A 14379-nucleotide genomic window follows, 5' to 3' on the forward strand; every position below is an offset into this window, starting at 1 on the left:
TTTTTTGTCAAATTTATGCGCTAAGAAAATAAAACAATGGCTTCTACGCTATAAATTAGTTGTTTATGAAAGGATTATAGAGTTCGCTGCATTGAAAGTAGAAAAATGATTGAATTAACAAGAATATTGGGGGTGTCCAATCTGCCCCGGGTGTTCATAATGCCCCCTGGTCCCCTACCACATAAAGGTATTCATAAATCATTATAGTTTCTCGATAACAACGATTTTATTTCAAAATTTTCTTAAATGCGCAGAATATGGTACCTCCACGGTATTATCCCACTTATTGTTAACCCGAAACTGGTTGAGTGCGCGCCTTTGAGAGTTGCTTATATCATTTTTCGAAGGGTATAAATAGCGGTACCTTAAGCGGCAGTGGTCATCCTGAAATAAATAAGTAAATAAATAAAACCGGACCTCCGCACCTTTATCAGCCAGTTGACCAACTGAAATGAGATTTGCGTCAAGTTCCGGGACGAGGAGCACATCAGACAGTGAGATAACAGTTTTCTTCCCGTCTCCGTTTCTACAGCTTAACTTTCCAGTTCCTCTTCCAGTCACATCAGCAACTCGACCATCAGCAAGGGTAACAGACATGTGTGAGATGTGTTCAATGACTTGGAAAAAACTTTCGTCACTACACATGTGACTCGAAGCCTCAGATTCTACAATCCATTTTTTCATTACATTTGACTCAGGAGTAGGGGGGTGCACAGCAAACTCAAATTATGACGTATCTTCTTCCTTTACAAATCTGGCTCTTGGTTTGAACATCGCTGGTGGTTTCGGACAAGTTTTACTCTTCCCTATGCTTCTTCTGATTCAGCAAGCGACAATCTCGTTTCATGTGTCCAGGCTTCAGGCAAACAATTACTTTGGATAGGTACTGCATTGGTACGTAGGATTGTTTCAGTTCTTCCTGTTTTCTCATTCCGCTTTAATGATTCATCCAATAGTTTTTGTTTGATAAGGTTCATTGTTAATTCTTGTTCTGGACGGCTCTCTAAAGTGGTAGTTAGAGTTTCAAACGACGATAGTAGACTTCGCAGAACAACTACAACAGTTAGGGTTGCACAGAGTTCCAATCCTGCATTTGTCAAACGTTGGAACATATGCTCCATTTCATGTAGATGGCTTTCCATATCATCTCCATCAGTGTACGTAAGATTACAGATCTTCTTCAATACCGATACTTTGGTTGTCAATGATGTCTTCTGATAGTGCTTTTTGAGTGTCCCAGATTTTCTTTGCGGTTCTGCAGTTTCGAATCAGGGACTGCTGCATTATTCCGACCAATAAGGATATTGTCCCTTGGGTTTTTGCGTCTCCATTCTTCCAAGCATCATTGACGGGCTCCAGCGGATTCCCGACAACATATTTCCATAATTCCTCTCGCATCAGAAGGCTCTTTACTTGGAAACTCCAGTTTTCATAATTTTCACTTCCAAGCCGTTCGATTCCGAATTTCTCCATTTTGATCTCCTCTGGCAAATCCAATTGCGGCAGAATCTTGATCAGTCAAACTTCTATTTGTTTCAAAACTGTTTAGTGAAAAAACGTTCTAGCAGGCCCATAACCCGTAGGAATATAGCCATTGGCTATTAGCTATTAGCCATAGATCAAATAAGAACATGTCTGTCTTGTACGATGTTCAGATAGTGAATGAAAAAACAATTATTTATTTGCTTTACATAGTAACAGTTTGGTAATCATGGCATTCTAGTGAATCCTGTATCGTCGCTGACTCCTATACCATGGACATGGTGGCTGTTATCAAACTCTCTATGGTAGTATGACGGGACCGAACGTTCGGGGAAACTGGAGGAACATCGCCCAGTACTGACGATTATGGAGCTCTACAATACTCCAGGCGTAGGTGTATCGACGCTGTAGCCAGCCAGGTAACCAGGCATCTTTATCAAATTGTTTCAACAATAAAAAAACAATATTTGGCACATCTTTGGGTTTCAATAACTTCTCAAATAATAAATTTTGCGTAAAAATTGTTGAACTATTGACAAAATCCAAATACTAATAAATTTACAATCGAAAACTTTGTTTCAACTAATTTCAGCTGTGCCAAATAAAGAAATCTGCAGCAAGCATACTTTAGTACCAAAAAAGTACCGAGTCCTAGGATAGTTCTTTCAACTCTACCGAACACAAAAACAAATCTACTATCAATCAGTTTGAATTATTATAATGATTTATTTAGTTTCTGTTGTTTTACCACATATTTAGTAATAATAGTATTTGTTGAATTTGATCGACACTTGCACTGCGCATGGTTGGTTCAAATCAGTTTTATACGCTTCTCTCTACATACTTAGCTATAATACAGGTTTATTATTTTCTTTCATCTTGTTTTTATTTTCTATTAAGAATAATTTCTGCTTTCTGAGTTTTGAATTCTCTTCAGTGTTTGCTATTTTCTTCATTACTACCTCTGTCTAAATGTTTTGTGGTATAATGCATAAGGTTGCTTTTTATTTTTATAATAGTTTACATAATTATTTGCTTAATGTTTTATTTTTTAGGATGACGCAGCTCACTTTATTTTGATAAGTAATAGCATTCACGAGTTTCTAAATTAAATTTATTCTGTCTATACAATTGTTACTTCGGCATTTCTATGCACAAGGGGGAATTACATCCGTAATTCACAATCAACAGTAAAGGGTTGGTACAAAAGAGAGGAAGGGAGGGTCGGTGATTAATCAACAACAAAGGAGATTGATCGACATTCGCTCGACGAGGCGGCAAACGGAAACAACCATTAATAACAGTTTGATTGCATTTGTTTTTATAGGAATTTTAGCTAGGGGTGCAAGACTTTTCCACGAAACTTGCACCTGATTTGATTTTCTACGAAACGAAAATTTCAACAGAATGGATGTTTTTTTCTGAGGAGATTCTTTTCAGTTTACTAACAATTTGGGCCTTGAATAACGTCGTACGGTAGATATCTTGGATTTCTATTAAAAGCTGTATTAGTCACTAACTGGGATTATTGTGTCGTATTATCGAGATTAGGTATGCAAACCCCAACAAGATTTTTCTTTCAACGAGTTTGAATTAAAATTGCTTCATATTCCTATAGCAGTTCCCCGAGGGTTAATTAGCTTTCTTTCATTAATTTATTTAATCTACTACAAATACACGAATTTGATAGATTCTATTTATATTATGTATATTGGAATATTACTGAAAAGTACAGACTTGTATCTTACAAAGATGCCGCTTCTTTTATGTTGTTCTGTGCTCTACAAATAGAACAAGGTTGCATTAGGTCATTATCATATACATACATTTTTATTTCTTTGGGAGATCCAAACGGAAGGTCCAACACCGGTCAAATAAAATCGACAACTGGAACTGTTAGGAACACTTCTACTGAAACGAAGCTCTTTAAATAAAGACAGACATCCAATCTTGTTCATTTGAAATATTTGAAAAAAATGGCAAGATTACGGAAACACAACGAAAAAAAATTTAAAACAGGTGAAAATTATAAAAAAGATTCTGGATGATTTCGATTTCATGTACAAAACTCTTCTCAAACTTTTCGGTGGATGATTTTTTCAAAGAAAAGGATACAATAACTTAGCGATTACCTGCAAAACATTGGTCAACTAATCCGAATCCAGTGTTGCCTGTATACAAGTTGCTTGTAATATCGACGAGCATTGCTAGTTTAACAAATAAAAGAACATTGCCATTCGCGCAAAAATCAAGTTTCTTCTCAGATTACCTTTTTCAAGCCCCACTTCCCACTTACAACGCGTATACTTGCCGGGTGGTCTTCGGCTCGCGGAAACTGTAGTAGTTCCGTCGCTCCTCTATACGAGCAGTAGCTTTGCCGGAGGTTGGCCGCCCCGCAGCACCACCGCTACCGCAGCAATCCAGGCGATGATGAGGGGTGTCCTTTGAGCGCCGGCGTCCCACCGCCAACTATCCCCGGGTATAGGCACGGATCGTGTGGTCGCGCCTGCCCCGAAGCCCGGCTACGACACCACTTTTTATGGCGCCGGTTGTGGTGGCGCTATTTGTTGTTGACCCAGCAGCAGTGTTGTTAACCGTTGTTGAGACTCTTTCTGCTGCCTCAGCTGCGCCTGTGGGGTACAAGATACAACAAAGTGTCTACGTGTAGAGAAGAGGTTGGCCAATCGGAAGAGATTAGCACTCTTTCGAGGGTGGTAGTCGGAGACGCAGTAGGAAACATGTAGTTAGCTTATGATTCCTTCGTGGATCGAGATGGAAGAGTAACAGAAGGACAGCAACGGGTGGGCATGGCGACGAAGGTATGTTCGAAGGGTTGTCAGTTTGAGGAGGATGAGATTCTGTTGAGAGAGAGCGAATTGACGTTGACTTCTTAACCATTGTCATAAAAATACTTTTCAGTTCTGTTCAAGCTTTCATGGGAACGCATTTATCAATTTCGGAAAGTTAAATATGGCATGTTCAGAGCACGTTCGGCAGCCCAATCGTTGTTTTGGAATGGTCAATTCGGTTAAAACAAACGGATTAGAATGTAACACTAACTGTCACAAAAACTGACTGACCTGAGAACTTGTTTTTTTATGTTTATATGTTTTGCTTGTTTAATTCTTCATGGATATTTATACATCTGGAAATGTTATTCTGTCATTTATACACCTGAAATTGTAAAATTTCAAAAATAATTTATAATCTTTCACCTTTAAATTTGATTTCTGTTATTGAAAAACGACTACCATCAATTGTGTCACGCATTTACGTTAAAGATGTGGTTAGTGAAATGACGATACTTACTTTACCTTACCATGCGATTGATTTCTGGAGGTAGCAAATACCTTAATACATTCCAGTCCACTCCATGGCGTATTGACGTTTTGCACGTTGCTCGTAAACCACTTTTCACTTGATTGATTTATTTTGCTACATACTTTATATTTGCGTGACATAATTAACGATTGTACGCAACAGTCTTCTCCATCAAGCAATCTCAACACTTATTCTAAATCCAGAATTAGGTGAGATCGCTCCAATTTGTTTCTAATGATAAGTAGATTAGATGTCACCGGAAAAACTTTCTATGTGATAACTGACCAAACCGCTTTGCGATTTATAAGCTTAGAGAGTATATCAGAAGACCACTTCTACAAATAGACAGGTTTCAATCCTAAAAATATATCCAGATCAAAGAAGAATTTAAGATGTTTTTTTTTATTCCAGTGCGATTTTCCAATCCGAAACTCTGGCAATTCCGGAGCCTTTTGGACATTTAGTCTATATCAATAAAACTGTAGTTGCTACTCCAAAACTAAAGGTAAAATGGTTAAAAAAATAAAACTTTGTTTGAATAACCAAATGATACGGATTTGTCTGGAAAAATTGATGGGTACGGTAATTAGGTAATATGGCTATCGAGAGATATTCGCATAAAGATAATGAAAATTGTGTTCCAACTAGACATTCTTACCGAACATGAACTTTTCTTCGCAAAAATAATACATACCACCGAAACCTCAGAAGTGAAGCAACTCGAACGATTTAGTATGCCATTAACTGTGCTCTGAACAATCTGCTGCGTATCCGTCTAAAAAATAGTTCCTAAAATATCAGTCTTATCCATGTTGAGTCAAATGTCCCTTCCCTGCAAACCCGAACAGAACTTCAATCAATGATTTCGGCAACCACTGTTTACGTTTCAACAACCTCCTCACAGTTCCCCCATCGCTCCCTTCCCCTTTTCCCTTTCAAACAGCCTCCAAAAGAACACACACATACGCGCGCGCAGTAAGTACCCGGAAAAGGAAAACCCGGCGGACAATGGGGCCCTCCAGTTTGCGCCTTGCTTTTGCCTCATGGTCGATGATGCCACAATCTCACTTAGGCGAGCGAAAACGATCCTAAAACGGGAATAGAACAAAAAGAGAAAGGCGTGTCCCGGAAATGGGAAGAGCCAAGCGCACACACGCAGGAATTTCGTGGCATAGAGAAAGAGAAAAAGAAAAAAGAGAAAAACCGAAAACGAAAAAGAGAAAAAGAACAAACGTTTGACATTCATTAGAACCGGGTAGGACAGAAGTTTCTCTTGTCGATGACGATGGTTGATACACGATCCGAGCACAGGCACGAGAAGTGCATCGAGGGAGTCGAACAAGAATGGATAACATTGCGGAATGTAGCGTTACGAGGTCCGACAGGTGGTGTCTCCCTACAACCGACTATGAACAAACGTCGCGGTGACGTGGATCAACACTTACCTTTGCTTTCGCCGTTCCTCTTTTTCCGAGGAGTGATTAATTTCCGTGCAGGTTTCCGCTTCACCGGATTGTAATCCATATCTCGGGTGTCATCGTCGTCGAAGAAGTCATCTTCATCGTCCGGGTATACCCGACGACCGGAATAGAGTCCGTGACCGTTTGTTGCGGGACACCGCAATTAACTGCCACATTGTTTACGGAAGAGGACCGTGAGTTGGAGGACAGGACCGATCGGCTGCTATTGGAAAAAGTTTGTATCACACGTTTGCGGGAAGATTTCCGTTTCGGCGCGGCATAATCGGAAAAGTTTGAACCGGCGCTGACTGCCGAACTGGCGGACACGGACGAATGGGTTGAACTACAGGAAGATTCATCAACTTGGCAGTAGTCCTCATCGTCGCTGTAACGCTTGGTGGACGTTTTACGGCATTTTTTCTGATGCAAATCGTCCTGATAGTTGATGCTACGCGCGGTCGGTCGTATCCGCTCCCGGAGGCCGGACTTGCGACGTTTCATCAGTCGGTACTTCTGCTGTTGCCGCTCGTGTCGCTGTAACGGCGCATCATGTGAGGAATCGTCCACGTCGCCGTAATACGGCTTCTGGTGGTGATGGTGATGGTGGTTATTGTTATTATTATTATTATTATTTCGGGCTATCACAGGAACTTTTTTGTTGCTGCCGGCGTTGGCTTTTGAGTAGGGTTGGTGATCGGATTTGGACCGATCCCGATTCAGTCTTGTTCGCCTACATGGTTTCCATCGTCCACGGGAATCTCGACTTCCGTATTCCGAGGTTTCTTGATCGTTGAAGTCGCTATCCTTATGGTCACTGCTTTCCGAGATCAGCTGCCGTCTTCGGATCTTACGCGGTTTACCTATGAGGAGAAGGAAGGATAAAAAATTATTAGTACAAAGTTTTTTTGTACGAACAACGATGTTGAGGAAAAAAAATGAACAACTACAAGGAATAGCCCTATGATTGGCTGTACGAACTATAGACGAAGATTTGCGTTTTTTTTTTAAGTATTGCGTATAAAACAACTGGCCTGCAAAATTGTGGCTTGACATCAAGGAAGGAGCGCCCAACAGAGCTCTGGTTCCCACAAGTTCCTATCTCACGCTTCCACGAGTCGTCCGATGACAAAAGACCGCCAGCTAAGGGTTGTGTACTTAGCTGGTAGGGCAGCCTGGGCACTGTTGTCCTTCTGACATCAGCTAGAGTGAGAAGGTACGCCTCGAGCGTCTGTTCACCAGGAGGTGCGGCTCAATCAGCGTCTGCCTGGTACTCAGCGGCCGATCAACGAAATGCTGTATCGCGTCAGCTATACACAAGGTGGCAGCCCCACCAGCGCGATGTAGGTAACGCGACCCCGGTAAGGTAGCTTACTGAAGCCCCGCAAATACCACGAAAAATGAACCTGGACCTGGACGAGAAAGCCTTTTGGCTCGTGAACTGCAGAAGGTTGGAGTGAACGTGGCCGCTATTCAAGAATTCTGACACGTTTTATGAATGTCTTGATAAAGCCTATGGAGAGTGCCCAAAGCATGACGTGAAAATTATTATCGGAGACGCTAACGCTCAGGTCGGAAGAGAGGGTTTTTTTTTTCGTCCCATAATTGGTTGGGAAAGCCTTCACTCCGCCACCAATGACAACGGCCTACGACTAGTAAATTTCGCTGCTGCCAGAGGGATGGCCATCAGTAGCACCTACTTTGCACGAATGAATATCCGAAAGCACACCTGGAGACACCCAAATGGTGAAACTTGCAACCAGATAGACCATGTTCTGGTGGATGGGCGCCATTTCTCGGATGCTATCGATGTGCGGACATTCAGAGGTCCGAACATTGACTCTGATCGCTACCTCGCTGTCAGTAAAATTCGATCACGGTTGACAACTGTATCGAACGAAAGATCACAGCGAACGATGCGTTACAATATCCAGCGATTTCGGCGGAAGAAGTATCGGCCAGAAGCTCGACGAACGGATAAGTGCAATCAACGTGTTCTTTGCAAAAAGCATCCCATGTTATCACATCCTGACTACGAGCTTTATTTCTGGGTAAAAAGGATCTTGAACATCATATGTGTTATTCCCAGTAAAATTCGAATGTGTGAGCTTCGACATCAAGCTATCCAGCTTTTTACGCTAGCCATAAATTAACAACTTACAAAAACTTACAAAGACCTTTATGATTATGAGATTTTTCAAACGGAATGGATGCATTTTTTCAACACTTCAATGAGAATAAGTTTGGCCGCTTCTATATAGTTAGTACATATGTCCATTGCAAGGAGCAGAAGCAGTCTTATATATCTAGGAACATTCAATGCTAAAAATATCAATACATTAACAAAGCCCTATTAAATGTAGTTAAATTACATTGAATGTTCAACAAGTCCAATAGAATTTAGTTTCGCGCTTCTCCAATAATTCCAATATGCATTCTTATTGAAGCCGAATGCTTGTTAGAATCTTCTTCTTCTTCTTCTTTCTTGATCGAAGTTGTCAGCTGTCAACTTCTGTTGTTGGCCCGGTAGCAAAGACCATATGACCAGATGCAATTCGTAACGTTCATAACGCAATGCACTTTATGCAAAATGCACTTTTTAACTTTTTTGTTCTGTTTTTGTATTTATGACATTTGTGACTTTTGTCATAGATTCAGATTAGCTTGTCGAACGAATTTGATGACTTCTGAGTAAAGTTCTTTTTGTTTAGTTTTATAAAACTCTGTCAAGCTAGTGAATTTTGTTCCAAAACTATAATTTGCTCTAATAGTATCATATACCGGACATCGCAGAATTGTGTGCTCTGCGGTTTCGGGAACATGGCAAGTATCGCAGTTTTCGCTCTCTGTTAATTTCATTTTTCCCAGCCAGTATTTGGAGAAATCGTGTCCTGCCATTAATCTGTTTGTAAGCCGTATGTCTGGTCCCGACATGTCTGTTTTTGTGAACCATGGTTCTAGGTCAAAAGATGGTTGTATCTCATAGTATTTTTTCCCCTTTTCAGCTGAATATTGTTGGTACCAGTTTTCGGCTTTCTCCTGTTTTATATTTTTCAGTCGAAATTGTGAATCGATACGAAGAATCCTATTGCGGTAAACTGGTGGATCGTCGCAAGTGAGTCCTAGTTTGGACAGCTCGTCTGCTATCTCGTTCCCATTTAGGTCAGTGTGACTGGGTACCCACTGTAGAGATGTATTCCGACGGTCGGCGATGCATAGTATTTCAGCTAGTATCTCAGATCCGGCTCTGAGTGCTTGGACGTCTTCTAGCATTTCGCAGGCAGTTCTGGAATCGGTGAGTACTACGACGTTGTTCATTTCCCTTTCTTCGATATATCCCATTGCTATCCGAATAGCCAAAATTTCCGCTGACGTGATACTCGTTTCTTCTTCTAGTTTGAAGTACAGTCTTTTCTTGTGTGCTTCCACATACACGCCTACAGCACATCTCGTTCCAATCTTGGAGGCGTCCGTGTAGATTCTCTGTTTTCTTTGTAGGGTCCATTAAGCAAGTACAAAACCATTTGTTTAAGGTTTCTTGGATTTGCGTTCTTTTTGCTGCCAACCATTCCGTCAAGGTATGCATGTATTTCGACATTTTTAGTCTGTATTTTGGTGATTGGAATTATGTTGTTGAACATGTTCTGATGTTGGAAGTATATTTTCTCTAGGTATGAGTACTTGCTCATATCGTCGTCTTCTGGTCGAATTAATTGTTTGAGTTGTGCAGCTACTACGTTGTTCCTCTCGAAGTATCTCGCTATTTCTTTCGATGTGACGTACGCTTGCCTCAGCTCAATTGGCTCTTCTCCTGAAATTGCAGCCAAGGTGTTTAATGGCGTAGACCTGGTGCATCCTGTCGCTTTCCTCAGAGCCATATTGTTCGCGGTAATTATTCTTTTCCGATTCGTTGCGCTGGCATTGTTATGTATCATGCACCCATATTCGATTGTGCTCCTTACTAGCGCTTTGTGGATTTTGATCATAGTTGATGGGTGTGCCCCTTTTTTAATACCAGTTAGAACTTTAAACATATTCGTTCTATCCACCACTTTCTTCTGCAGTTCTCGTATGTGTGGACCGAAACTGAGGTATCTATCCATAGTGATTCCTAGGTATGGGTGTGTACGTACTGTCTCTAATTTTTCATTGTTGATTTGTATGTCCATTTATTTATTGCTGTTCTGGAATAGTATTGCTTTTGTTTTAGCTCCGTTGATCTTTAGCTTCAGTTTCTCTGCTATTGCAATGAATTTGTCTACTGTATTTTGCGCCTTTTCATTTAGCTCTTGTAAATTCCTTGTTGTTACAAGTATGCCGAAATCGTCGGCGTATTGTACTAACTCCACATTTTCCTCCTGTATTTCGTGTAAAGATGCAGAATAGAGATTGAATAGCGTTGGCGACAACACATCTCCTTGTGGTAGACCGTTATTTATCGTCCGAGTTATTGTCTCTTTTCTCATATGGAATATTATTTTGCGATTTGTTAGGAAGCTGTGTATCCATGCAACCAATTCCGGTGTTATTCTGATGTCGTATAGTATCTGTGCTAGTATTGTGCAATCGACAGTGTTAAACGCATTGCTTAGATCGATGAAGATCATGGCCGTTAGCATCTTTTCGCGTTTGTTTTTCTTGATGGCATTCGTGATGTACGATAGACAGGTTGTCGTCGATGATCCCTTTCTGAAGCCGAAAGATGTTTCAGGTAATAGTTGTTTTTCCTCTACCTCTTCTTAGCCTCTCTAACACCGCCGTATTCACTACCTTTGTTAAAGTGGGGACTAGTGATATAGGTCGTTTCCCAGCAGGTGTCGTTTGTTCTTTCCCAGGTTTGGGAATCGCCACTATTTTTATGGCTTTCAAGGTGTCCTCTACGTGTCCTCTTTTCCACATTCCGTTCAGTTCTTCAATCAGGTTTTTCGCCACTTCTGTATCCAGTTTCCTCAACATTTCATATGTTATGCGGTCCTCGCCTGGCGCGGATCTTCTTTTCCCTTTATTTGCTAAGATTGTGCTCCATTTTTCGATGGTGAGAATGTTGTCCTGGGCTAAAGGTAGGGACGGTGTGTATGCTACGGGATCATTAGATCCAAAATGCAGATCTAGAAAATCCTCCGCTACTTTCCTATCGTCTTCCAGTATATTCGTTACCTTTCGCTTAATTTTTTTCCCTGTTAATCGTCCTACTTTAGCCCATAATTCACTTGAGCTCATGAATGGTGTAATTTCGTTGGAAAATTCTTCGAATGTTTTTTTCACCTCATCTCGCTTGAGTCGTTGAAACAATGCAGCTTTTCTTTTATATTCTAGCAGGTTTTCTAGTGAAGACATCCCGTTGAACTGCTTCCTAGCTTTTGATTTTTGCTTACCATGCAACCTCTACTTACTCCGACCACCATGGTTTCGGCGTTCGATCGTCCTTCTTCCTGTTCTGTCTGTATGCCTTGGTTACGTGTTTGTTCAGGTCTGTTATTGTTTTCACATCTTCCTTGCCTAGTGCGCCCAAGGTTTCGCTTATCCTGTTCATGTTATATATGTATTTCTTCTTTCTCTGCGAGCCGACTATGTTTACTTCTATGGCCATGTGATGACTACCTATGCCGAATTCTAGAACTTTCCATTCGGCGTCATTGTACAGGTTAGGACTGATAAGGGTTACATCTATTGCACTTGATTTCTTATTTAGCTGGATCGGCCTGAATGTGCTCTCCCCAGTGTTCATGAGGACCAGATCTACTCCTAGCATAATGTCTGCAAATATATTTCCCTTTCTATCACAATTGTCGCTTCCCCAAAGGTAGTGGTGCGCGTTCATGTCACCTCCTAATACAACTTTTCGGTGTACCCTAAGCTAATTGAGAAGCCTCTGTATATCCTCTTCGAAATCTTTGTTTGATGTTGATGGACTCACATATATGGCACCTATTACAATATCTAATATTGGTATCTTCACAGCGCATGTCTGTATGCCATCGGCTGTATCGGGTAGTGTCAGGGGAATGAAGTTATAATCATTGTGAAGTAATATCGCCACTCCTCCATAATTATCATAACGAGATTTAGGTATTAGATGGTAGTTAGCTATTCTATACCTACTGCTGTTTTCTAGTATTGGTTGCGTCCACGTCTCTGATAATATAGCTATATCATAGTTTCCTTCTACTAGTACTCTCCGAATTTCAGCTTTTTGTTTTTCCAAACTCTGAACGTTGCATTGTAAAATTTTTGTTTTATTTTCTCCCGCGAATTTTAAAGAAAATGTTTATAGAGCTTTGATATAGTTTTTTTTTTGTTTGTTTCAGAACTTACTTTTTTTTATTCGTTTTCGACTACAGAACTAGTTAGATTAAAGTGCTTTTGCGTGCATATTTTGAACTTACGTTTTGTCTCCTCGGATGTTCCAATCTCTTGAAGGAAGTCGGCGTAGAATGACATCACCGTGCTTTGCAGATTCCGGTTCGCTGTTGCTTCTGCATTCCGTTTGGCATCTTGTGTTAATCGTTCCCATCTTTCTTTTTCAGAAACCTTGTGCGTGTTGTTCAAGGTAATTCCATTGGTCTGGCTACCGGGCTCGGCCTTGCTGTTTAACTGCGTCGCTTGATTTTGCTGGGTGTCTTCGGTCCTAGGCCTTTTTCCTCCAGATGTTTTTTTGGTGTTGTCTTTGGGTTTGTCCTTGTACATTTTAACCGCCGGTTGAATCTTTGCTCTCTGCTCGTTAGTCTTCTGCCATTGTTCTCGTAGTGGGTTGGAGAACGTTCCAGACGACATTTCGACGTATGTGTTTGGTAAGCTTGGGAAATCCTCCGCATTTTCTAGTGGTGCGTATGCGTTCTGGGTCCATATTGGGTATAGCTCCTTGGCTTCGGTGAATGTGATGGCACTTTTTGCCATTACCTTCTTTATGTTAAGCTGTCTTATTTTCTCTCTGCAGGTTTCATCTTGTGTTTTGTGTTCCGTTGATTTACAGTGTGCACATCTCATTGGTTTCGAGCAGTTTTTGAACTCCTCTTCGGTTTCGTGGGGAGATAGGCACTGCCCGCATCTCCTGCTGCCTTTGCAGTTACCGGCGAAGTGGTTGAACCGTAGACATTTACTGCAAACAACTAGCCTTTGGATGAACGGTTTCACATTGCTGTTGCAACAGAACAGTCTTACTCGATCCGGCAGCACTTTTGCACGGAACATCACGCTTATACGGTTGATTGGTAATCTTTCCAATCCTTCTTTACGGGTCATTCGCCTTACGCTTACAATATGTACGTCACACTGTATGTCTTCCTGAATCTCTTCGATCGGAATATCTGCCGGCACTCCAGCAACTATGCCTGTCACGCAGACAAGGTGGACTGGGACATACGCTTTGTATTCTCCCTTTCTCACCCGATTGTTTTCCTCCCTGACCGCGTTTGCTTTCACGTAGCTGTTCACGTAGAGCATTATGCGATTTTTTCCCACTTGTTTCATGTCTTCGATATGCTTTTTGTATCCATCCATTTTTCGCAGCTTGCTACCGAGTGAGTATTTGTTAATTCGTCTTACTCCATTGTTCGTATCCCGCAATTCGAAATACAATCGGTATGGCCCTTGATCTGATCTGTTGTAGGTTATGTTCACTGCTTCTCCGACTGTGCTCCGCCCTCGAGGTCCAGTTGTCCTTGCTCCTGTTGTAATGTCGTTTTGTGTTTGCCAACTCGCTGCTCCTAGCATGCTCCAGTCCAGTATTCCTTCATTTTCTTGCTGTTGCCCCGGTAGGTTTTGAATATCAGGCGGTTCCTGATTTCTGCCCTCCATCTTGCTGCGCCAAAATGGCGTCCCCGGCGAATCGATTTTTCTTCAACAGATTTGTAAAAAGGAAACACACACTTTTCACTTCTTCTTCCAAATAGTTTTTCTTTTGTTCACTCTTACTGCGTCGTCCGAATTCGGCTGCTTTCCCTCTTAGATTTAAAAGTTTTGATCTTCAGTAACTACTATCACGACCACGCGCGTCGGCTGTACTTTTTCGAATGTCAAATATGTTCAGGTTGTTCAGGTATCTATCAAACTGTGTTAGAATCTTATTTCAATATCATATAAGAAAAATGCCAATGTTTACAAACAAAGACCAAAATGA

General features: G+C 41.2%; 1 protein-coding gene across 1 annotated transcript in view; it reads right to left on the reverse strand.

Moving 5' to 3' along the window:
- Positions 1 to 2184: 2184 nt before the first annotated feature.
- Positions 2185 to 14379, reverse strand: part of LOC134204146 (uncharacterized) — a 38505-nt gene continuing 26310 nt past the window's right edge. The window contains 3 exon segments of the mRNA XM_062678971.1: positions 2185 to 4112; positions 6249 to 6416; positions 6419 to 7123. Coding sequence (XP_062534955.1) covers positions 3952 to 4112; positions 6249 to 6416; positions 6419 to 7123 — 1034 coding nt within the window. The 3' untranslated portion in view covers positions 2185 to 3951.

This window comes from Armigeres subalbatus, unplaced genomic scaffold (assembly GCF_024139115.2).
Source record: "Armigeres subalbatus isolate Guangzhou_Male unplaced genomic scaffold, GZ_Asu_2 Contig423, whole genome shotgun sequence".
In the NCBI taxonomy this organism is placed as follows: Eukaryota; Metazoa; Arthropoda; class Insecta; order Diptera; family Culicidae; genus Armigeres; species Armigeres subalbatus.